The sequence below is a fragment of the Mirounga angustirostris genome, unplaced genomic scaffold, assembly GCF_029215605.1.
Source record: "Mirounga angustirostris isolate CCGP_5_RB_7025 unplaced genomic scaffold, mMirAng1.0.hap1 SCAF_9, whole genome shotgun sequence".
Classification (NCBI taxonomy): domain Eukaryota; kingdom Metazoa; phylum Chordata; class Mammalia; order Carnivora; family Phocidae; genus Mirounga; species Mirounga angustirostris.
Window position 1 is genome coordinate 30,751,580 of NW_026991717.1, and position 24,479 is coordinate 30,776,058.

At 54.9% G+C, this 24,479-nt stretch overlaps 1 protein-coding gene across 5 annotated transcripts in view; it reads left to right on the forward strand.

Annotated features, from left to right (window-relative positions):
* Positions 1–21,579, forward strand: part of PSTPIP1 (proline-serine-threonine phosphatase interacting protein 1) — a 46,258-nt gene extending 24,679 nt beyond the window's left edge. Inside the window, exons 1-13 of one of the 5 annotated variants that reach the window (XM_054513390.2) lie at positions 1,840–2,592; positions 3,765–3,799; positions 4,021–4,127; positions 6,427–6,489; positions 7,106–7,204; positions 7,961–8,006; positions 15,174–15,253; positions 15,856–15,954; positions 17,047–17,143; positions 17,544–17,634; positions 19,893–19,948; positions 20,148–20,281; positions 21,270–21,579. In XM_054513390.2, the coding sequence (XP_054369365.1) occupies positions 4,023–4,127; positions 6,427–6,489; positions 7,106–7,204; positions 7,961–8,006; positions 15,174–15,253; positions 15,856–15,954; positions 17,047–17,143; positions 17,544–17,634; positions 19,893–19,948; positions 20,148–20,281; positions 21,270–21,401 (1,002 nt within the window). In that variant the 5' untranslated portion in view covers positions 1,840–2,592; positions 3,765–3,799; positions 4,021–4,022 and the 3' untranslated portion in view covers positions 21,402–21,579. Of the gene's footprint in view, positions 1–1,839; positions 2,593–3,764; positions 3,800–4,020; positions 4,128–6,426; positions 6,490–7,105; positions 7,205–7,960; positions 8,007–15,173; positions 15,254–15,855; positions 15,955–17,046; positions 17,144–17,543; positions 17,635–19,892; positions 19,949–20,147; positions 20,282–21,269 lie in introns of those variants that run through there. The other 4 variants (XM_045899616.3, XM_054513389.2, XM_045899618.3 and 1 more) reach the window with 4 other exon arrangements.
* Positions 21,580–24,479: the final 2,900 nt, after the last annotated feature.

Below are 24,479 nucleotides of genomic sequence, written 5' to 3' on the forward strand. Positions count from 1 at the left end.
AGCAGGGAGCCCAATGCGGGGCTCGATCCCAGGACCCCGGGATCATGACCTGAGCCGAAGGCAGACGCTTAACGACTGAGCCACCCAGGTGCTCCCCAAGGCTGCCTTCTTGAAAGTCTGGGGCCAAGAAAGAGAGGTGGAGTCCTGGGCCCTGTTGTGTGAGTGGAGCTCTGGTGGCTGGGCAGGAAGGACTGCAGCCCCGAGGTGAGCAGTTGCGGGGGGGACCTGGAGTGGTCACAGCCTGCAATCCTGCCCCCCACACCCCACCCCAGGTGGAATGAGCACTGCCACCCATGCAGCCCCAATGGGCAGCAAGCCAATGGGAGCCCAAGGTGAGCATGGGCTTCGTCACCATCAGGACTGACCAGGGTGGAAACAGAGACTGCATGTCACATGGCAGTGCTGTGGACTCAGGCACCCAGCATCCCAAGGTGGGGTAGGGAGAAGGACCAGCTGTCCCAGGAGGCTGTGGTTCCTGACAGACACCCCAGGCTGGGAGGGACGGCCTGAGTCCATGGGCCAAGGAGGGTGCGGCAGGGTGGGTTTAGGATTGAGAAAGGCCTTGGTATTTATCAAGTGTTGATGCTGGGGGGTCGGAGCTGATGGTCTGAGGCTAGGGTGGTAGCAGTGAGTGGCAGACAGAGAGGAGGCTGAGGAGGTGAAAGAGAAGGCAGTGCAGGGGGAGGGAAAGGGCTGAGACAAGGACGACTCTGGGTTTCTGGTGCATCCAGCCAGGTGCAGGTGCTCTTTGCTGAGATGGAAACGGGCTGAGAAGGGAGGTTTGTGGGGGGGAGCTGAGTCCAGTTTTGGACATTATGCATTTGAGGTGTTTGTGAGCTGTGAGATATAAAAAGAGGTGAAGACCAGGTGGTGGATGTGCAGGCCCTGAGCTCTGGGGTGGGATGTGGTCATGAAGGACTTGGGGCCTGACGGGGTGTGGGTGAGGCTGGCCGTGGAGGAGGGGGGTCACACTGAGCCTGGAGGAGCTCTCACCATGAATGGAGAGACTGAGGCAGGACATGAGTGTGTGAGTAAGCAGAGGGGTTGGAGGGAGAGCCACTGGAAGGCATCAATTCTGTCAGAGAAGAGTCCTGACCCCTCATGCCCAGGGCAGGCGGGGTCACCCTGGCAATCCCCCCTCTCCTTCCTCTGGTGAGAAGCAGGGGGCTGGCCTTGCGTCTCCCCCACCGTGTGGCCACGGACCAGTTTCTTCACCTCCCTGATGCTTGTTTTTCTCATCTGTAAAATGGGGATCACGATGGGACCCTCCCTAGCAGAGCTGCGAGAATGGAGAATTAAAGAATTTAGGCCAGCCATTCTCACATTCGAGCGGACGTCAGCAGGCCACGGAGGCCTGTTAAAGCGCAGAGTGCTGGGCTGCCCCCTGGAGTTCCGGCTTCAGGAGGACTGGGGCGGAGCCTCGGAATCTGTGTTTCCAACAGGCTCGCAGGTGGTGGTCATGCTGCTGGTCTTCCGACCACTCTTCGAGATCTACTTAGTTTAAGGCCCGGGTCGGCCACGGGCCAGACCCCCGCAGTTCTCTCCTAGGCCTGGATCCCTGTGGGTCCTAACAGGTTGCTGATCCTGGTTGACCTCAGTTTCCCTAACTGTCCAATGAGAAGAGGGAGGCCCCTGGAAAGCCTGCCTTGCAAGGCTTGCGGGGAGACCACGGCAGGAGGGCAGGAGCCCAGGGCTGTGCCGGGAGGACGTCAAGAGGACATATGGCCACCAGGGGGCGGGCGCGCTGCTCGGCGGAGGGGAGCGGAGGGGAGCGGAGGGGAGCGGAGGGGAGCGGAGGGGAGCGCGGGGCCGGGCAGGGGGCGGCGGAGCGTGCGGCCAGCGACCCGGTCCCTGCCTGCTGCTTCTGTGTGATCCCAGCACGCCCGGCCACGCTCTGGCCTCAATTTCTCTTTCTGCCTCGACTGACTGTGCCTCCTCAGGCATCCTGGTGCAGAGGGAGCCACAGCTTATTTCGCCTCCTTGGTTAAGGGGCCACCAACACAGGCAGAGAATGTTACCCCAGATACTGCCCTAGGGCAGTCTGCAACCTCTGTGCTCCGTCTCTGGGTGCACTTGGAGACTTGACACCCACGGGCCCTCGCTGGGGCATGACGGGCCCAGGCTCCCCTCACACAGCTGCTGGTGAACACAAGTCTGTCTGCCCCACGTGCCCGCTCGGGCTATGGGGAGGTGAGAAGGGGTCCGACCTATGGAGCCCCACAGAGAACCTCAAGGGCACCCCCACCTGAACGCAAAACCTGGCGGGTTTCTGATAAGAGGGGGCACCCAGTAAGCTCTTAGGTGGGGCACTTTGGAGGTACAGCTCAGGTCAGGTTCAGGGACCTGGGGAACCCCCCCAACCTAGGACAGGGATGTGCAGATGTGACTCGGGGGAGGGTTGCGCAACAACAACCAGGTCCTGACGGAGGTGCTTTAGACATATTAATTAATTTATTCCTCACAACCATCCTGTTTGTGTTATTATCCTCATTTTACAGAAGGGGAAACCAAGGCACAGAACATAAGTCCCTTGCCCAAGGTCACACAGGCTGTCCGGCTCCAGAGCAGAGCAGAGCAGGAGCCCCCGCCCAGGTCCTGTTGCTCCCCCAGGCTGGGATTTCCAGTCACTCTCCTGCTCCACCGGAATGGGGAACCCACCCCACCGAGAGGTCCCTGTCCCTGAGACCCAGTGACCTGGAGAGAGGTGTTTGCCCCTGTTGCTCGTGTTTCTGACCCAAGGGGATGTTTGCCTCATGGCGCCCCATTACCTACCAGGAGACAGGACTGGGTCCTGGGTGGACTGACACCTTTGATCAGGCACCAGCTCCATCCGTGGTTCTGGGGGGCAGTCCCCACAGTAGGGCTGCTGGATAAGCTGTAGGAGGCCCAGTTACGTTCAAATTTCAGATAAACAACAAATACTTTTTGGATGTAAGTATGTTCCATATATTACATTATATTCAAAAACTATTTGTTGTTTATCTGAAATTCAAATGTAACTAGGAGCCCTGTATTTTTATTTGCTGTCTGGCAACCCCACCCTTGGGCATCGTCCCCCAGTGCCCCCCTCTTCCCTTCCTGCTCTCTGTGGCACCCACATCTCTACCCCAGAATGGCCACACTGCTGCCTCCTGACTCCTCCTGAGGGGTTCTCTCAGGCACCCCAAGCTCGGTGCACCCTATTGTATACCCCCTCCTGGGTCATGTACTCTCTCCTGGGTCCTCTCTTGGAAATGTCACCACTGTCTGCCCAGCCGCCCCAGCCAGGGACAGGGACAGCCTCTTGCTGTCCTTACCCGTACATCCCATTCTTCCTGCCCTAAGGCCCCACCTGTCTCTCCTCTTGTACCCCTGCCCTGCTTGCCTCTCCCACCCAGCTTCTTCCAAACACCCTCCAGGCCACTTGCCTAAAGCCAGGTCTGAACCCTGCGCTCTCCTGCTTCAGCTCGTCCTGATGGGAGAGGACTGGGTGGGAGAGGGACCCCAATGAGGGAGGGAGAGCCCTGAAAACATGCAGAAGCCAGGAGCACTCTGCCACTGCCGGGAGGTGTGATGGCTTTATCACCTCCAAAGAGGAGCTCTGCCTTCCAGAAATCCCAGCTTGGTTCTGAGGGGGTGGTCACTGTCTGGGTCTAGATCAGTGTGTGTGAGTGACCTAGAGCCTTCCCACCAAATGAAAAGTCCCTGGGGTGGGGGTGGGGGTGGGGGGAATTCCAGGCCTGCTGTGCCCTCCTCCCCCTGACCCTGGCCTTTCTGTTTTGCAGCTCCCTGAGGGCTTCCTTTGACTCCCTGAAGCAGCGTAAGTCCTGACTGCCCCCAACCCAAGGCTGCAGGGTGACAGGACCTTCTGGGAATAGCCGTGTCCCCATAGATGGAAGCAGATAGGTTCTGGCGGGGAGGGGTTGCTCAGGCTGCACACAGGGCTCTGAGGCTGGAGGAGGGTCTGGGAGGTGCAGGGCTGGTCCAGGCACGGGTGTGGGGGGGTGGTTGGGGCTCCACGCCTCTGTGCTCTGCCCCCAGAAATGGAGAATGTGGGCAGCTCCCACATCCAGCTGGCCCTGGCCCTGCGCGAGGAGCTGCGGAGCCTCGAGGAGTTCCGTGAGAGACAGAAGGAGCAGAGGAAGAAGGTGAAGTGGGTGCGGGGGCATGGGCCCTCCACACGGAGCCCGTGGAGGGGGGGAGACAGCACTCCAGGCTTGGGGGTGAGAGTGACTCAATGTCGAGGGGATGGGTGTGGGCGGGGATGGGCCACTGGAACCCGGGCCCGGTGTGCAGGCCTGAGAGCCCCACTGGGGGTCTTCCCCTGAGCTGTCTCATGCCAGGAAGAGGGAAAGGCATAGGTCTTTTTGATTACCTTCCTACAACAGACTGTGGAGGATCACTGACAGCTTGGGGGTATCCAAAGGCGGCAACCTGATTTGGGGAGTCGCTAGAAACTGGTCCTCAGCCCAAGGGTCAGGGCTGCTTGTCCAGGAGCAAGGCAGACTTGGTGGCCAGCCATAGTAGCTGCTCTGCGGGGCTGCCCAGGCTGAGAGGGGCAGACAGAGGCTGCGGGCGGCGGTGGGGCGCTGTGGGCTTACCTCGGCATCCCAAGGTACTTCTCACCCGTGGGCAGGGCGTGGCTGTCCCTAGATGGAGGGACTACATGGAAAGGAAGTAAGGTCCCCATCATGGAAGGTATGCAAGCAGAGTCTGGAAGCTACAGGGGTGGGGTGGGGGGTGGGTTTAGTGACCTCAGTGTCCCAGGGCCCCCTCCCAGGCCTGAGACTCTCTGACTGGTGAGCACGTGGCTGCTGGGAAGGCAGGTGGGGACATGTGCTCAGCCTCTCAAGGCTTTAGTGTTGAGGATGGCACCCCAGACAGGATGGGAGAGGCCAGCACACAGAAACACTTCTCACTTGGAGATGAAGGATCATAGCAGACTCTCCAAAGAATTGAAAAATGGAAAAGTCCACCCAACTGAGCTGTGAAGGGAAAGGCTTGCCAGCTCACAGCTGGATCCAGGCTGGGCCTGGGTGTCCTGAGCAAGCTCTTCTCCTTGTTGTGCCTCAATTTCCCTCTTGCAGGCCACCTCCCAAGCTTTGGGGACCCAGCCATGGACCAGGCCCCCCTCAGTCTTCTCAGACAGGCTCCGGCTCTGATGAGCGGCTCTGACCACAGAAATCTAGCGTCACTGCCCGCCCTATCCGCCCAGCCAGCCCCCCGGGCGCTCGGGCTGTCAGGATTCTAAATTTGGGTCCCTGAGCAGACAGCTGGTCTCCAAAGCCAGCCCCAGAGGCCAGCTCCGCCTCAAGGCGCTGGAGCAGGTGACCTCTCTGAGCTGGGACTTGCCCGCAGGGTGCAGAGCACCCGCCGAGACAGCGAGGCCCCGGACTGGCTATTTTGAGTTCTCCTGGGGCCAGAGGGGCTGTCGTGTCTGCAAGAGCTGTTGCAGCCAGAGAGATGCCTTCCCCAGAGCAGCCAGGGCCCCCACAAGTGGAGAACCGTAACGTAGTTTGCGGGGACACAGTCTGGGCTTGTGTGTATACACGTGTGTGCATATGGACACGTGTGTGTGTGTACGTGTGTGCGCGCGAGAGAGACAGGGGCAGGGGGGCAGGGGGCCTGGCACACGTGGGGGCCTGCCGGTGAGCAGGGACGGGTGTCTCCACGTGGGTGTGCCCGCGCCTCTGTGACCTGCGGGCTCGCCAGACGTCTCCCCGCCGACACGGGCCCCACGGAGAACCCAAGCCCAGCCAGCTCCAGTGCTCCTTACAGCCCAACCTCTGTCCGAGCCGCATTTCATTCCCCTGCCTGAACAAGAAGCCTGCGAGGTGAGGTAGGGGTGCAGTGACCCTGCGTGCGCACAAGCAGCAGAAGTCGGCTGTGCGTGTGTGTGCGTGGGTGTGCCCCTGTGTGAACAGGCCCACGGCTGTGCATAGGGACGCAGGAGAGTGTGCTTGTGTGTACTTATGAGTGATGTCTGTGGGCACTGAGTGTGCACATGAAGGCCTGGGCGTGCAAGTGTGAGCAGTGGGAACAATGGGGACCTGTTAGTGTGTACTTGTGTGTGTGTGTGTCATGTGAATTTGGCATGCATGTGTGTACACAGTGTGTGACAGGTGTGAGAAGGTACAGAGGCTATGAGTGAGGGCTGTGTGTGTGTGTGTGTGTGTGTGCAGGGTGCGTAGTCCGGGGAGAGAGACCAAATCGTGGCTGGAGTCTGAGGCAAAAAGATGTGATGGGCACATCCTGTCCTGGGCTCTAGTGTTCTGTCCTGAGCAGATTGTGAAAGAGCAGGGCACGGGAGAGGGAGGACATATTGTCACTGCCCCCTTCAGAGCCAGGAGGGGATGCTGTGCCTCATCCCAGGGACACCAGTTCTCTTGGCCTAGGGAGCATCCTGAGGCCACAGCCCCCCTGCTCAGAGCCTTGTGTCGCCTACAGTACGAGGCCGTCATGGACCGTGTCCAGAAGACCAAGCTATCTCTCTACAAGAAGGCCATGGATGTGAGTGTGAGGGTCACGGGCCTGGAGGACGCATCGTGTGGACCCCAAGAGCCCTGGGCTGGGCCCCTGGGACAGGGCCAGCCTCCAACCACCCATCCAACAACACACACCATGGCCTGTTGGGTGCTCGGGGCTGCACGGGGAACCAAGGGCCCATGTGGATAGGCCCAGGCCCTGCCCTTGGGGAGCTTCTGACTGATGAGCAGGCGGGCAGTCCCAGACAGTGGCCCACACGATGATCCATGCTGTCAGCTGGGGACTTGGGGTGGAGGGAGAAGGGACCCCTGAGCTGTCTCCCCTAGGGAGGAGAAAAGGGGTTCTGCAAGAGGGGACAGCATGTGCAGAGGCCAGCATGGCATTTTCAGGGACCTGCTGGTGGTTTGATGTGACCATGCCTTTAAAGAGGATGCGGCCATGGGCAGGGCCACACTGTCCCCAGGGGGGCAGGGCCTGGGAACAAAACTCCTCTCTCCATCTCCCTTCTGGACCCCCAGACCCCTGTCCCTCATCAGGAGGCCCCCACTCCACCCACAGCCCCCCGACAGGGAGAAGGGAGGCTGGGTTCAGGGAGCCTCACTCTGGGCGCCCCCCCAGTCCCGCTTCTCCACTCCCCCAGTCCAAGAAGTCATATGAGCAGAAGTGCCGTGATGCCGATGACGCTGAGCAGGCCTTCGAGCGCATTAGCACCAATGGCCCCCAGAAGCAGGTGGAGAAGGTGCGTGGGGCCACTGAGGCCATATGGTGTCACCCAGGGCTGGAACATGGCAGGGAGGGAAGGAGGGGGTGCCAGAGACACCCCGAGAAAGGTCTGTATCTGGGACATCTACCCACTCCTCTCTGAAACCCCGTCTCCCCATCTGTGAAAGGGGTTTCCTAGAATCTCAGGGCATGGACAGGCAGGACCAGCTAACTCTCACATAACCCTTGGAGAGGGGCTTGGGGAGACCCATGTCACAGAGAGGAAACAGGCCCAGAGACGGTGAGTGAATTGTCCAAGGTCTCAGAGCCAGGAAGCAATGGAGAAAGGATGCACACCCAGATCATCCAGAGCCCAGCGTCTTGACTGCTCTGGCCTCTGGGGTGAGGGTGAACAGGGGCCCAAGGGCGACTTAGGGGCAGCAAGTCGAAAGCAGAGCCCAAGTCCCAGCCAGCGGGGTCAGCGGTGGCCAGGTGGAGCAGCGGTACCTGGCTCCATCCACATTTCTCCCTCAGGTCTTCACATCCAGTTGTCACACCTGTGTGCATGGGCTGCACGCTTCTGTTTTTATGTATTTTTATTGGACCCTTTTTGACTGTGCTCCTCTGTGGAGTGAGGCTGGAGTAAACGGTGGAAGGTGCCCACAGTTGGCTCCTGAGTGTCCTCTTGGGTGGCTCAGGAAGGGTGGGATGGAAGCACTTCAGAGCCCCCCGGGGAGGCTGGGACCCCGAGGGCTGGGGCCAGCTCAGCATGGCTTTCCCTCCATCTCCTCAGAGCCAGAACAAGGCCAAGCAGTGCAAGGACTCAGCCATGGAGGCAGGTACGCAGCCCTGCCCGCTTCCTCCAACCTGGGATGGTGGCCAGAGAGGCCTGGCCCCCGCCCCCTGCACACCACTCTCCTCACCCTGGGGACACACACGGACACATGACTGTACAAAGGCACATGCTCACCACTCTCACATAATCATGCAAGTAAAATAAAAACATACGTGTTCTTGGTACTTTGCATGTTTCAACTACTCTGCATAAGAATCCTACGAGGTGGCGCTATTACTATCCCCCTTTTAAATTTTTAATTGAAGTGAAGTTGACATATGATACTATATTAATTTCAGGTGTACAACAGTGAATCGACAATTATAAGCATTATGCAATGCTCACCAAGATATATGTGGTTACCACCTGTCACCGCACAGCGTTATTACAATATTATTGACTCTATTCCCTATGCTGTACTTTTCATCCCTGTGACTCATGTATTTTATAAATGGAAGTTTATAGCTCTTAATCCCCTTCACTTATTTTGTGCATCTTCCCACCCCCTTGCCTTCTGGCAACCAGTTTGTTCTCTATTTTTATGATTCTGTTTCTGGTTTTTTTGTTGTTCCATTTTTTAGATTTCACACATAAAGTGGAATCATATGGCATTTCTCTTTGTCTGATTTATTTCACTTGGCATCATACCCTCTAGGTTCATTCATGTCGTCAAGAATGGCAAGATTTCTTTCCTTTTTGTGGCTAAATAATATTCCATTGTATACATATACCACTTCTTCTTTATCCATTCATCAGTCGGTGGACACTGAGGCTGCTTCCACATCTTGCCTATTGTAGATAATGCTGCTCTAAACATAGGTGTGCATGTATCTTTTCCAATTAGTGTTTTCATTTTTTTCAGGTAAATAGCCAGAAGTGGAATTACTGGACTGTATGATAGTTCTGTTTGTAATTTTTTGAGGAGGCTCCATACTATTTCCCAGAGTAGGTGTACCAGCTTGCATTCCCACCAACAGTGCAAGAGGGTTCCCCTTTCTCCACATCCTCGCCAACGCCGGTTGTTTCCTGTCTTTTTGATCCTAGCCATTTTGACTGGTATAAAGTGATACCTCACTGATTTTGATTTGCATTTTCCTGATGATGAGTGATACTGCGCATCTTTTCTTTCTTTCTTTTTTTTTTTAAAGATTTTATTTATTTATTTGCGAGAGAGAGAGAGTGAGTGAGAGAGCACAAGCCATGAGGCGGGTGGGAGCGGGGAGAGGCAGAGGGAGAAGCAGACTCCCTGCGGAGCAGGGAGCCCGATGCGGGACTTGATCCTGGGACTCCAGGATCATGACCTGAGCCGAAAGCAGTTGCTTAACCAACTGAGCCACCCAGGCGCCCGCATCTTTTCATGTGTCTATTTGTCATCTGTATGTCATTTTTGGAAAAATGCCTATTCAGGTCTTCTGCCCACTTTTTAATCAGATTGGGTTTTGGGGTTTTTTTTTTTTTAAGATTGATTGATTTATTTTAGAGAGGGAGAGAGAATGCATGGTGGGGGGCAGAGGGAGATGGAGAGAGAAACTCAAGCAGACTCCATGCCAAGCGCAGAGTCCAACACGGGGCTCGATCCCACGACCCCGAGATCATGACCGGAGCCAAAAACAAGAGTCAGACACTTAACAGACTGCGCCACCCAGGTGCCCCAGGGTTGTATTTTTTTAATGTTGAGTTGTATGAATTCTTTATATATTTTGAATATTATCCCCTTATCTTCTCCCATTCAGTTGGTTGTCTTTTCATTTTGTGGATGGTTTCCTTTGCTGTGCAAAAGCTTTTTAGTTTGATGTAGTTCCAATTGTTTATTTTTGCTTTTGTTTCCCTTCACTGAAGAAACAGATGCAGAAAAATATTGCTAAGGCTGACATCCAAGAGTTTACTGCCCAGGTTTTCTTTTAGGACCATTATGGTTTCAGTCTCACATTTAGGTCTTCAATCCATTTTAGTTTATTTTTGTGTGTGGTATAAGGAAGTGGTCCGGTTTCATTCTTTTGCATGCAGCTCTCCAGTTTTCCAAGGGGCATTTATTGAAGAGATTATCTTTTCCCCATTGTATATTCTTGCCTCCTTTGCCGTAGATTAATTGACCATATGAACACGGGTTTATTTCTGAGCTCTCTATTCTGTTCCTATGAATCTGTTTATGTACCGGTATGTGTTTTGATTACTATAGCTTTGTAGTATAGTTTGAAATCTGGCATTGTGATACCTCCAGCTTTGTTACTCTTTCTCAAGATTGTTTTGGCTGTTCAGGGTCTTTGGTGGTTCTGTACAAATTTTAGGATTTGTTCTAGTTCTGTGAAAAATGTTGTTGGTGTTTTCATGGGGATTGTATTGAATCTGTAAATTTCTTTGAGTGGTGTGGACATTGTAACAATATTAATTCTTCTAATCCATGAACGTGGTGTATCTTTCCATTTACTTGTGTTGTCTTCAATTTCTCTCATCAAGGCCTTCGTTTTCAGAGTACAGGTCTCTCATTTCCTTGATTAAATTTATTCCTAGGTATTTTATTCTTTTTGGTGCAATTATAAATGGGATTGTTTTCTTAATTTCTCTTTCCTCTAGTTCATTATTGGTGTACAGAAATACAACAGATTTCTGTATATTGATTTTGTATCCTGCAAAATAGTTTTTTGGTGGAAGCTCTAGGGCCTTCTGTATATAATGTCATGTTATCTGCAAATAGTGGCGCTTTTACTTCTTCCTTACCAATTTGGCTATTTCTTTTTCTTTTCTGATGGCTGAATAAAAATGGTGAGAACGGAATCCTTGTCTTGTTCCTGATCTTAAAGGAAAAGCTTTCAACTTTTCACTATTGATATGGTGTTAGCTGTGGATTTGTCATATATGGCCTTCATTTGATGTTGAAATATGTTCCCTCTAAACCTACTTGTTGAGAGTTTTTGTCATGAATGGATGTTGAGTTTTGTCAAATGGTTTTTCTGCATCCGTTTTTTCTAGTAGTCTCTTCTAATCCTTTATATTTTTGTGGTGTCGGTTGTAACTTCTCTTTCATTTCTGATTTTGAGTCCTCTTTCTTTTTTTCTTAATGAGTCTGGCTAAAGGTTTATCAATTTTGTTTCTTTTCAAAGAACCAGCTCTTAGTTTTATTGATCTATTGATTTGATCTGTTGTGGGTTTTTTTAGTCTCTATTTCACTTATTTCCACTCTATTATTTCCTTCCTTACTAACTTTGGGCTTTGTTCTTTTTTTAGTTCCTTTAGATGTAAGATTAGATTGTTCACATGAGGTTTTTCTTGTTTCGTGAGGTAAGCCTGTATTGGTGTAAACTTCCCTCTTAGAATTGCTTTGGCCACCTCACAGAGATTCTGAAATGTTGTGTTTCCATTTTCATTCATCTCCCAAGTATTTTTTGGTTTCCTTTTTGAGTCTTCATTGACCCACTGGTTGTTTAGTAGCATGTTATTTACTTCCATGTGTTTGTGGGTTTTTTTTTTTTTTTCCAGTTTTTCCCTTGTAATTGATTTCTAGTTTCATACTGTTGTGATCAGAAAAGATGCTTTGTAGTATTTTAACATTCTTAAATTTACTGAGACTTGTTTTGTGGCCTAACATGTGATCTATCCCAGAGAATGTTCATGTGCACTTGAAAAGAATGTGTATTCTACTGTTTGGGGATGGAATCTTCTGTACATATCTAAGTTCATGTGGTCTAAAATGTCATTCGAAGACATCGTTTCCTTATTGATTTTCTGTCTGGATCATCTATCCATTGATGTAAGTGGAGTTAGTCTCCTAATATTAGTCTCCTAATATTGTTGTATTACTGTCAATTTCTCCCTTTGCATTTGTCACTACTTGCTTTATATGTTTAGGTACCCCTATGTTGGGTGCATGGATATTTACAATTGTTATATCCTCTAGTTGGACTGATCCCTTTATCACTGTGTAATGCCCATCTTTGTCTCTTGTTACAGTCTTTTTGAAAAGTCTGTTTTGTCTGATTATTTCTACCCCAGCTTTTGTTGTTGTTGTTGCTTCCATTTACATGGAGTATCTTTTTCCATCCCTTCATTTTTATGTGTCTTTAGGTCTGAAGTGAGTCTCTTGGAGGAAGTATTTGGATAGGTCTTACTTTTTAAAAACGATTTGAAAGAGAGAGAGAGCAAGAGCAGGGGGAGAAACAGAGGGAGAGGGACAAGTAGACTCCACGATGAGTGTGGAGCCTGACATGGGGCTTGATCCCATGAGCCTGCGATCATGACCTGAGTTGAAATCAAGAATCTGATGCTCAACCAACTGAGCCACCAGGCACCCCTAAATAGGTTTTATTTTTTATCCATTCCGTCACCCTATGGCTTTTGATTGGAGCATTTACTCCATTTATATTTAAAGTTATTATTGATAAATATGTTTTTTTTTTTTAAGATTTTATTTATTTATTTGACAGAGAGAGAGAGAGATCACAAGTAGGCAGACAGGCAGGCAGAGGGAGAGGGAGAAGCACACTCCCTGCTGAGCACAGAGCCCGATGTGGGGCTCGATCCCAGAACCCTGGGATCATGACCTGAGCCAAAGGCAGACGCTTAACCATCTGAGCCACCCAGGCGTCCCTGATAAATATGTATTTATTGGCATTTTGTTAACTGTTTTCTGGTTGTTTTTGTAGTTCTTCTCTTGCTCTCTTCCCTTATGATTTGATAATTTTAGTGTTATGGCTGGGTTCCTTTCTCTTTATTTTTTGTGTATCTATTATAGGTTTTGGGTTTGTGGTTATTATGAGGTTCATATATAATATTCTATGTATATAGCAGTTTATTTTATGTTGATGGTCACTTAAGTTCCAACACATTCTAAAAGCACTGCATTTTTACTCCCCCCTCTACATTTATGTATGTCATATTGTACATCTTTTTATTTTGCATATTCTTTGATTAATTTTTGTAGATATAATTGATTTTACTACTTTTTTCTTTAAACCTTCACACTAGTTGGATAAGTGATTGATCTACTATTTTTACAGTATGTTTGCTTTTACTATTGAACTTCTTCCCTTTCATAATTTTCTTGCTTCTAGTTACGGCCTTTTCTTTTCCATTTAAAAAAAATCCCTTTAACATTTCTTGTAAGGTCAGTTTAGCGATGATGAACTCCTTTAACTTTTCTTTGAATGATAATCTTGCTAAGTAGAGTATTCTTGATTTTAGGGGTTTTAATTTTTTTTAAGTAATCTCTACACCCAACGTGGGGCTCAAACAACCCCAAGATCAAGAGTCACACACTCCCACCAACTGAGCCAGGTAGACACCCTTAGGTTGTTGTTTTTTTTTGTTGTTGTTGTTTTCCTGTCAGCATTTTATTCTTATCACACCACTCCCTTCTGGCCTGCAAAGTTTCTGCTGAAAAAATCAGCTGTTAGCTTTATGGTGTCCCTTATATATAACTAGTTGCTTCTCTCTTGCTGCTTTTAAGATTTCTTAGCTTTAATTCTTGATCTCTTAATGATTATTTGTTTTGGTGTGGGCCTCTTTGGGTTTGTCTTGTCTGGTTTGGGGCTGTCTGTGATTCCTGGACCCTGGATGTCTGGACCCAGATGTCTGTTTCCTTCCCCAGGCTTGGGATGCTTTCAGCTATTCTTTCTTCAAGTAAGTCTTCTGCCCCCTTTCTCTCTTTAGCTTCTGGGACCCCTAAAATGCAAATTTTAGTACACCTGATATCCCTTAACCTATCCTCATTTTTAAAATTCTTTTTTCTTCTTGCTATTTATCTTGGAAATTTTCTACTACCCTATCTTCCAGATCCCTGATCTGTTCTTCTGCATCCTCTAATCTGCTGTGGATTCCCTCTAGTGTATTTTTCATTTCAGTTATTAAATTCTTCAGCTCTGTTTGGTTCTTTTTTTCATCTCTTTGTTGAAGTTCTGAGTTCATCCACTCTCCTCTCAAGTCTGGTGAACATTTTTATGACTATCACTTTGAACTCTTTATCAGGTAGATTGTTTATCTTTGCTTTGTTCTTTTTTTTTTTTTTTTTTTTTTGAGCTTTTGTCTTGTTCTTTCATTTGGAACATATTCTTCTTCCCCCCATTTTGTCTGTGTATGTTTCTATGTATTAGGTAAGTCAGTTATGTATCCTGGACTTGAAAGTAGTGGTCTTATGTAGAAGGTGTCCTGTGGGGCCCAGTGCACAATCCTTCCTGTTCACTAGAACCAGGACTCCAGAGGTATCACCTGTGTGGGCTACATATACCCTCCTGTTGTGACTTGGCTGTGACTGCTGCAGGCTTGCTGGTAGGGAGGGCTGGTCACCGACCAGCGCAGTTAGCTGAGAGGGTTGGCTGCAGCTGCTGCAGGTGTGCTAGTGGGTGAGGTTAGCCCCCACTGGTTCGGCCACACTGTTGCAACCCCCTTTTTAACAAATGAGGAAATTGAGACACAGAGAGGTTAAGTAATTTACCTAAGGTCACACAGCTAAGAAGTGGTGGTGACTGCATTTCAACCCAGGCTATCTGGCTCCAGAGCCCAGGACTTTCACAGCCCCGCCATCATGGGAGACAGACCCACTCACCTCTCTCATACACACAAACAGCCCTCTCTAGGCCTCTTTCTCTTCTATCCTTCACCAGATGCCAGAACCCCCCTCCCCCAACACGCTTTGTCTCTGTTGGCACACCTCCTAGTCCAGAGAGCTCACCCCCACTCTCCCTGGAAATGTTCTCCCTTCTGCTCTGCCTCTCCCAGGACCCAGCTGCTCCCTTGGCTGGCAGATAGGTGTCCCTCAGATTTCTGGGAATGGAGGTCATGGCCAAGTCTGCTGGTTTCCATCTCCACAGCTCCCATGCTCCCCCTACCTCCTTCAGTGCTGCCTTCTCCAAGCCTCAGAAAGTGTGAGAGGGTGGGACCCAGGGATGGCAAGAGGCCTGAACTCTGATCTTGAGGTATGGGCTCCACTGCAGCCCTGGGCAGCTCAGAGCACAGTGGGGAGTTAAGAGTCACCGCCAAAAGACCAGTACCAGAGTAGGTGGCCCTAACAGGCATTCAAATGAGGCGCCAGAAGCCAGGGCAGGTCTCTCTGAGGGAGGAGGGGGCACTCCAAGGACCTGGAGGGCACTCGGTACAGGGGCACTGCGGGCGCAAAGGGGTGGAGGGTCGGGGAGGGTGTCTGGGCCTTGGTCTCCTTGAGGCCCACCTGTGCTTCCAGAGCGAGTGTACAGGCAGAACATTGAACAGTTGGAGAAGGTGCGGGGCGAGTGGGAGCAGGAACACCGGACCACTTGTGAGGTGAGTGACCTTGGGCATGGAGTCCTTTCCCCAGCTGCAAAATGGGAAAGATGTCTATCCCTCCAGCTGCTTCGTGGGGGAAAGCAAGGCAGTGACGGGAGGAAGGCCTCATTCCCTCATTCACCCGTCCACTCTCTCCCCAGGCCCAGCGCTGGGTCCCTGTCTCTGGGAGCTCACCATCTGGCTTTGTGCCCTGGGGCCCTTTGTTTTAGGCAGGCAGCCTTCACCCCTTTCTGCTGAGGGCAAAACTGAGGCTCAGACAAAACTCATAGCTTCTCTGGGTCCTGCTGGTGGACAAAGGCCTGGGAGACAGGCTTCAGGACGCCAGGTCCAGTGCTCCTCTTACAACACTCCCCAGGGCTTTTTCCAGTGTGTGGTGGAGCCCGGAGGGAGGGTGGGGGCATTCGGAACCGGAAGCCTCAGGCACTGGCACAGAGGTGGGGGTGGGGATCCCCAAGAAGGGTGTTTCCTTTGGACTCAGCAGAGCGGGGTGGAGCTAGTCAGCACCTCCTGAGGTGGGGATGCGTCGGGCAGGCCCCAGTCTGGCCTGGCCCCGCAAGCCTGTCCTCACTTCTCGCTTCCATCCCACCTCCACCTCCCAGGCCTTTCAGCTGCAAGAGTTTGACCGACTGACCGTCCTTCGCAACTCCATGTGGGTGCACTGCAACCAGCTCTCCTTGCAGTGTGTCAAGGACGATGAGGTGGGGGGACTAAGGACAGGGAGGGCCAGAGAGTGAGCTGGGGTGGGGGTGTGAGGGGACGGCAGCCTGCAGACAACAGCATGCCCGGGTCCATCTGAGTCCATCAACAAACACCTCAGGGCTTAGCCTCTGCCCCTGGGGCCCCAAGGACAGGGGGCTCAGTATAGGGCCCTGGCCTCCCTACCTGGAAGACTGCCTTTGTGGTTGCCCTGGCGTCTGCCTCTTTGCCCACCCCTGCCTCCAAGGTCCTCGACTCTGCTCTCAGGGCCACAGAGCACCTGCCCCCTCTGCTGGGGTCGGGGAGGTTGGTGGGCACTGCCTCTCAGAGGTTTGCAGAGATGCTGGAGGACCCTGGGCGGCTCTCCTCCACAGCTGGTGCTTGCAGGAGCCAAGGTCCAGTCCCTCCTCTGCCCCCCAGACTCTCTGCGGTATCCTGGTTCCCCTTACTGAACTCTACATGCCAGGAGTGTTGGGGTGGGGTCCCCCAGGACAGGGGGGCTGCCACTTCCACGCCAGGGGCTCTGACCTCTGTTGATGCAGCCTGAGAGCCATGAGCTCTCTTTTGAGGTAGCTCGGACTCCCTCATGCCCACTGCTATTCCTTGCCTAACCCTTTCTGCCCATGGACTGTGGGGTTTGGGGGTTTTCCCCCCAAAATGACTTGAGCCCATGTGGTGCCTTCCTCATGGCAGAGGAAGGAGTGTGGGCTTTGGATCTTCTCAAATGAAATCCAGTCTGGCTGCAATGAATTCTTGCTCTGTGACCTTGGGCAAGTCACTTTTCCTGTTTCCTTGTCTGTAAAATGGGGGAAAGCAGTGTCTCCTTCCGAGGGCAGGAGTGAGGTAGGCCCCTTGCATAGGACCTTGCGCACAGCAAGTGTTTAGGAACCAGGAGAAGCTGTCAGCCGGGGCTCTGACCCCTCATGCCACCGCCCCCAAATATAGGCACTGAGCTGTGCACACAAGGCCCGTGAGGAGGCTGGTGGGACGGGGGCTCCTGGCCAGAGTTCAGGCCCACTGAGGTGCAGGACTTGGACGAGGGGGGGCGTCAAGGTGAGGCCTGGTCCCTCAGCCTCTTTTCTTTCCTGCCGCAGCTCTATGAGGAGGTGCGGGTGACACTAGAAGGCTGCAACGTGGAAGCCGACATCGACGGCTTTATCCACGCCAAGAGCACAGGCACCGAGCCCCCAGGTGAGGCCTGGCCCCAGCTCTCCGAGCCTCCGCCGCCGGGACGGGCAGGGCAGCTCGCAGCTCCCTTCTGGGTGCAGGAGCCTTGGCCGGACTCGGAGGAGGGGTCGGGGACGGCGCAGTCCCCTGGCTGGGTCCCCGGCCTGCCGCTGCCGCCTGAGGCAGAGGCCGCACAGCGTTTAAGAACGTTACAACACTGAGAAGCGGGGGCAGAGACGGGGGGCCCTCTTAGGGCCTGTGAGAGAAGCCCCTTCCCCAAGCCCGGAGGCAGCTGAGGGCCAGAATGGGGAGGTGGGGCCCGAGTCTGGGTCTCTGGACAGGGACCAGTTGGGGTATCAGGTGGCATAGGTCCTGCCTGCCCCATCCTTGGCCACCCTGGGCCTCACTGGCTTGCTGCCCACAGCTCCGGTGCCCTTCCAGAACTACTACAATCGGGAGGTCACCCCGGCATCGGGCAGCCCTGGCGTCCAGCCATCCTGCGGCATGATAAAGAGGTGAGGTGCCTGATGGGGCTGGGGAGGCACCAGGAATTGGGTCCAGCCTTCCCACCTGCAAGTGGCTCTTCCACATGTACTTATCGAGCACCTACGGTGGGCCTGGTGCTGTGTGTAGGTCTTGGGCACTCTGGGGACAAGACAGACTCAATGTGGCTCATGACACCCGCAGCCCAAGGGTCCCAGACATTGAGCAAATCATCAGAGCCCACTTACTCACCAGTGACTGTGCTGGGAGCTCCAGGGAGGCCCGAGGCCAGCTTCCGTGTCCCTTGGGCCCGGCTGCTAGCCTGGGTTGGTGCCCTGGACAGTCACGCTGCAGTGGTGGCACTTCCCGGCTGGGGCAGGATCAGGGCACAGGCGCGGGCCCGAGAGCCAGGACTCTTGGGAGAGTTCCCCGGGCTTCTCAGGGCCCCTTCTTTGGCCTGGCTGCAGAGGGCCCTCATACCACGCATCACTGTGTCACCCGCACAAGTCACTGGCCTTTGCTAGGTAAGGAGCCCATGAGTTGTTTGCATCAGACTCAGAACCTAAGGACTCTCTTGGTTCAGGCCTTGGGCGACAACGGCGACAGCCCACTGAGAGCACCATGGCCTGCTCAGGGAGGTCTCCGGCAGCCAGGCTCCTGAGGGTCTGTGGGCCCTGTCGGTGGGGGTCTGACAGCATCTGTGTGTTTCGTGTGGTGTCTGCGCCCCACTCCCACCCCAAGGCCCCTGTGACGCCCTCTCTCCATCCAACCTCCTGCCGAGGAAGGCCCTGCCTGCGGGTGGTAGGGAAGGGTGAGGATGGGTGGATGGATCTCCCAGCCCTCCCAGCTTTTTCCTGAGGCCTCAGGAACCCCTGGAGCCTCCCCTGAGGACACCTCTGGAGGCACAGCATGCCCCTCCAGGAGGCAGGACCCCAGGAGGAGGGCAGGCACGCCCTCACCATCTCACCGTGCGGAATCGTGGGGGACTCGGGCCTCCCTGCAGCCCTGGGGAGGACCCGCAGCTCAACACACGTGGTCATTTAAACACCTGGACGGAAGAGCTCACCTGGGGTGATGTCAAGGAAGGACAGAAAGGGGTGCCTTTATGAGGACGCGAGAGAAGGCCCAGCGGCCGGAGGAGGCCTGGCCACTGGCGGGGCGGGCAGGGGCCACCGCAGGGGCCAGCTGGAAGGCAAGCACAGCTGGGGGCTGGCACAGGCACAGACAACTCCGGAGAAACGGGCGGAGGGAGGGCCCACAGCGGCCGCCGCGAGCTCTGCTCCTCCCAGCCACGGCCCTGCCGGCTTTTACCAAGGGGCAGGACTGTGTCATTGCTGTTGGAGCTGCGTGGCCTGAGGTCCGCCCGCGCCTGTCCTGCGTCTCCAGCCTGGGCACGAGTGTCCACGCCGGGCCCTGGGCTTGTTTGTGGGGGTGTGGGTGTCACGGAGCTTCCCCGCCTGGGGGAAAGGCCCCTCGTGCCCCACCGAGCCACACTCAGAACCCCCTGGGGTCTGGCCCAGTCCCTACTCCGGTCTTGTCCCCCACGCCCCCGGTGGGCCCACTGCACTCAGCAAACTCCTCTGCCCGTGCGGAGCTCCCCCTGCATGTCTGCCGCTCACTGCCCAGGCCTTGTCCCATCTCTGCCTGGTGAAGCTCTTTCAGGACTTGGCCCGACCCTACCCAGAAGCCTTTCCTGAAGCTGGGAATGGCGTCAGCCTCTTCTTATGTAGCCCTCAGCCCTGCCTGCTCCGTGGGGTGCCCACGCATGCCTCCCCACTGGTGGCCCCAGTGTCCGCCTCTTGCTTGTCCCGTTCTTTTATTCGACAACCTTCACGACTCCCGCTCGCCCAGGCCTGAGCCAGGCACGGGAGAAGGGGTGAACGACCACGGCACCGCCTCGTGCGTACACAGGGGCCCAACGTCGCCTGGTCAGGGAGCGGCCGGGCTGGCCGGGTCACGCTGGAGCGCAGGGAGGAGGACTGGCTGGGCCCAGGCAGGTGGAGGCCCCAGCAGGGCACGACTGGGCTGCACGCTGAGGGGCAACGGCTTCACCAGTGGGGGAGGGTGGAGCAGGGGTCTAGGGGCACAGGGCCCTGGGAGCGGCGCATGGAGGGCCCGTGAGCAGCAGGCGCAGGAGCAGGAGCAGGAGCCGAGGAGGCCCGGGAGGGTATGGCAGGGGAAGGCAAGGCCACTGGGACCACCCTTGGGGGAGCTCAGCCCTGGAGCTTTGAGGGCCCCCTGCCTCATCCCCCTCCCTCCAGGGCCCACCTGCTTTCCTTCTTGTCCCCAGGTTCTCTGGACTGCTGCACGGGAGTCCCAAGACTACATCATTGGCAGTTTCTGCAGGTGACTGGGGGTGGCGCAGGGGCCACTAAACAACTGAGCCCAGGGGAAAGGAGAGGACTCCTATATGGCATGGATGGGTTGTCCAAATGCTTTTGTGGGGAGGCTGAGCCAAGTCTGGGGAAGCTCCACACCAGGGGGCGTCTCCAGGGATCACTGCCTTTGAAAGGAGTGGGCTCCAGGCCTCTCACACTGCTTTCAGCCTTCACAGAGACCCTGACCCCAACCCCCGAACAGAATGAGATTGTCTACTCTACCATCGCAGTGAAGGAGGCACCGGGCCCCCCAACCCTGCCAGCCCAGGGCTACAGGGTGCTCTATGACTACATGGCCCAGGTGAGGCCCTCACCCTCCTCTCCTCAGGAGGGCACAGGTATGCCCGAGTGCGGCCACACAGAGGCTCGTGCCCTGGAGTGTGCCGGCGTGTGCGCCCTCAGAACAGCACCCAGCACTTAGGAGTGGCTCGGTGTAGAGCTGCTGAGCAAACGTTGATGAATGGGGACAAGGGCCTGTGTCTGCCTGGGTGTGCGTGCATGAGCAGGCACGCTGACAGACGCTGGGGCTACCTGCAGGAAAGGGTCCGAGGGTCAGTCTCTGTGCCCTCAGGTTGGGGCCGTGGGTGCCAAGAACAAGCCACAGCCAGAATGAGCCCCTCAGCTGGGCCCGGGTTGGTTTTCTGAGGTCCACGGGGAGAGGATGGGTCAGGGGGCCACAGGGCAGCTGTGCTGAGATCCTCAAGAGTTCAGTCTGCTCCCTGCTTTGAGGTAAGGTTGCAGAGCCCCCTCAGTCCACCCGGATTGAAGGCAGCCATCCCCTCGGGGCTAAGTGGTCTGTGCAGACTCCCAAAGCCCGGTCCTTGGTTGGCAGGGGGACAGGCCAAGAGAATGAGAATGTGCTTGCACGACAGGGGCTAGCTCACCAGCACTGGGGAGGCTGTGTGCAGTGGGCCTGGGAATGTTTGGAGCATGGTGAGCACACCTGACCCTGGGCCTGGAGCAGAGCTGGGGGGGAGGGGGCGGCAGGGGGAAAGTGAGGGGAAGAAGCCCCAGGGTGAGGGAGGTCTACATTGACAAACCAGGGAGGGCAGGAGGCTGAGTCCCACACCAGTCTGACACCCCAGACCCTACCTGTCTCCAAAGGCCACCCCAGCCCAGAGAGCGGCCTCATTCTGTGGCTCCAGGAGGCCAGGTGCAGCTCTGAGGACTGCGCCCACCTGGGAGACAAACTCGCATTTACTGCCTGGGGTGGGGGTGCCGACCAGAGCCTACCCCCAGGCCCCCGAAATGGCCCCTCCAGCCCAATGCACTTTCATTCTCTTGCCCAGAATTCCGACGAGCTGAGTATCTCTGCGGGAGACATCCTGGAAGTCATCCTGGAGGGGGAGGATGGCTGGTGGACAGTGGAACGGAATGGGCAGCGTGGCTTCGTCCCTGGTTCCTACCTGGAAAAGCTCTGAGGAAGGGGCAGCAGCCCCCACCTGGACCTGCCCTGCCCGTGAGGCCAGTGGTGCCCCCAATCACTGCCCTGGCCTTCCTGGGGCCCCAAGATGGAGCCTGCCTCCCAGAATGGACGCTGGCAGCTCCCTGAGCTGTCTCTCCCACAGGGAATAAAGGAGTGCATTTTTATTCCTTGGTCTGCAGGGGTCCCTTTCACTCTTCTGCCCCCGTGCCCAAGTGCCCCAACCAAGATGAGGGAAAGGAGTGGGGGAGAAGTCCTGGGGGGCGGGTGGGTGGGCAGAGCTTGCCTACTTCCAGTGTCCTCACTGAGGCCCTGGCCAGGTCTGTCCCGAGGTCTGCTGGGGAGGGAGAAGAGCCCTGGCCCCAGTCTGGGAACTCCCAGACTGTGAGGGAGACACACTCACACTTGGGCAAATGGGAGAAGGCCGCAGGGGTCGGGGGACGGGGTAGGGCAATGAGAAGGGGCTCAGGAGTCCTGTGATGGGGGCACCAGGCTTTCTGGGAGCAGAGGGACTGAAAAGGGGCCTCGGAAGGGCAGCAGCAGACAGGGCACAGAGAAGAGCATCAGAGTGGGGTAAATGTGTGAGCACAGGGAGGAGGTGGGAACACCTAGAACCTTCTGGGGATGAGCCAAGCTCAGTCTGGGGAGGAAATAGGCGATGAGTCCACTGGAGGTGAAGGGGCCATGGTGCAAAGGCCAGGAGGACAGGCTTTGCACCTTGTGGGTGCAAGTGATCCTGTCTCCCAGACCCAGCTGAGGCGTAGGGAAGCCACTTCGGCCTGTGCCACTTCCTGTCAAACATGGCAAATCCCACCCAGGCAGGGGCTCCAGAGCCCATGCGGGCTGGCCCTGGGCTCTGAGGTGGCCACACTCGTCTTCTGTTCTCAATGCTCTCAGGCCTTTCTCTTTTTGGACCCAGGCCCCCAGAAACACAACTTCCAATGCTGGCCAAGGCCTGCCAAAGCCCTGCTCTGGCCACAGAAGGCTCCATCCTTGCCAAACGCATTGGGAGTGGGTGTCAGGGAGAGAGCCAGTGCAAACTGGTGGCTCCTCAGTCCCGGGCCTCCCCCTCACTCACCTGTGGGAGCCCAACACTGTCAGCACAAGGGGCCAGACTGCAGGGGTGGAAGGGGGACACGCCATTCTCCTCCACTGCGCACACCCTGAGAGATGCTGCTGGAGGGGGCTACTGTTCCCTGAGGACTGGAGCCCAGGCTCTGTGTGAGACAAAGGGGTGCCTTCAAAGAGCTCACTCATTCCAGAGGGGGGACACAGATGCCATAATCCCTCTGACACAAGGCAGACAGCAAGCAGGGTGAGATGTGACCGGGAGGCCAAGCCCAGGCTGCCCAACACAGAGGTGATGGCGGCTTGTCTGGGAAGTGGCAATGGGGCTGGAGAGCAATTCTGGAAGGACGAGGGAAGCAGATCAACAGGACTTGGTAACTTACAGGCTGTGAGACAGGAGCGGGAAGAGTGGAAAAGAAGGAGGTGAGGAGCGACTTCTGAGCTGAGCCAGGCCTTGCGGACGGGCAGGTCCTCCTCAGGCCGAGCAGGAGGCAGAGAAGGGGCTAGCAGCAGGGACAAAGCCCGAGCAAGGGCCCAGAAGAGGAAGGGCAGCCAAGGAGACTGACCACCAGGGTCAGGTCATGTGTGGCAGCCAAGAGGGAAGAAAAAAGAGTAAGTTAGGTATCAGTGCTTTATTTATTCCCTGAAAATACCCTGTCATCTTGATCGAGCATTCCATTCGACTGCAGAGATTTTTAAAAAAAACCTTTGGCCTAGATATTTATCATCTCTGACAGGTGCTGCATTGTCTATGGGCCCCAGAGGGCGCTGGGTAATAAGTGTTAGATACAGAGCCTGGGCTCCAGTCATTCAGGGAGCCAGAGAATGGAACTGAAAGCAACTCGTGGGTCCTAATTCATCCCAGGGAAAAAACCCACAAATGAATCTAAGTCCGATTCATTGCCTCCACAGCATTCTCCACTCTGTGCACCAAGCAGGTCAGAACCTCAGCGGCTGTGAACCAATCGTGTGGACGGACAGCCCTCCCAGCAGAAGAAATGGTACCAGACAAAGGGGGGCTGGCATGTGTGTAACTGGATGTACAAATAACAGCAGCCCTCTCCCCGACGGAGGGCTGGTCGGACAGATGAAGCAGGGGACAGAAGAATGGCCAACATCAGGACGAAGCCAGGCTCAGGCTTCCCTGTGTGATCATAGGCAAGTGATCATTTCTCTGGACCTCATTTTCATCATCAGTAATACGGGTGCAATAAGCCCCTTGTGTAAGTTGCTATCCCCATAAAATTCAAATTAGATAAAAGTGCTAATTAAAAGCCAGGGATGACCATTTTTAACGAAAAGGCCCACCACCTCTGAATCTTGGCTATAACCAGCAACAACTCTGGGCTTGGCAGAATCACCCTCACAGCATGCCCTCTGGAGAGCTGCAGTTATATCAGTAAGTCCCTCCCAGAGGTGACAAGGAGCAAAGGGGTAGCAATCCACTATCTGGCCGAACTAGATGCACGGAGGCCTGACACCTAATTCCCACCACCTTCCCATAGCTATTCCCAGGCCCTGCAACCTCAGCACAGGGGACCCTGCTCCTGGGGCTGAACCAGGACGTCTGCCTAATTCCCATGCTGGCGTGTGAGGCAGCAGCACAAGCCCCGAACAGAACTGCCACCAGCAGGTGGGCACACCATCCTCCACATCCTCACAGGATTCTCGGGACCATGGGGCTGATGCGGCTTTCAAACTGTGCCCAACAAACCCTGCTGGGGGCCAAAGGGAAGAGAGAGGCAGCCCCCGCTCCACCTCAAGCTCTACTTGTAGCGTTTCTGTCCCAGACAAGCAGAGGTTCTCAACCCTGGCTGCTCAGTGAAGTTACTAACAAGTCTTTTTAAAATGCTCATGCTTTGGGCGCCTGGGTGGCTCAGTTGGTTAAGCGACTGCCTTCGGCTCAGGTCATGATCCTGGAGTCCCGGGATCGAGTCCCGCATCGGGCTCCCTGCTCGGCGGGGGGTCTGCTTCCCCCTCTGCCCTCTTCCCTCTCGTGCTGTCTCTC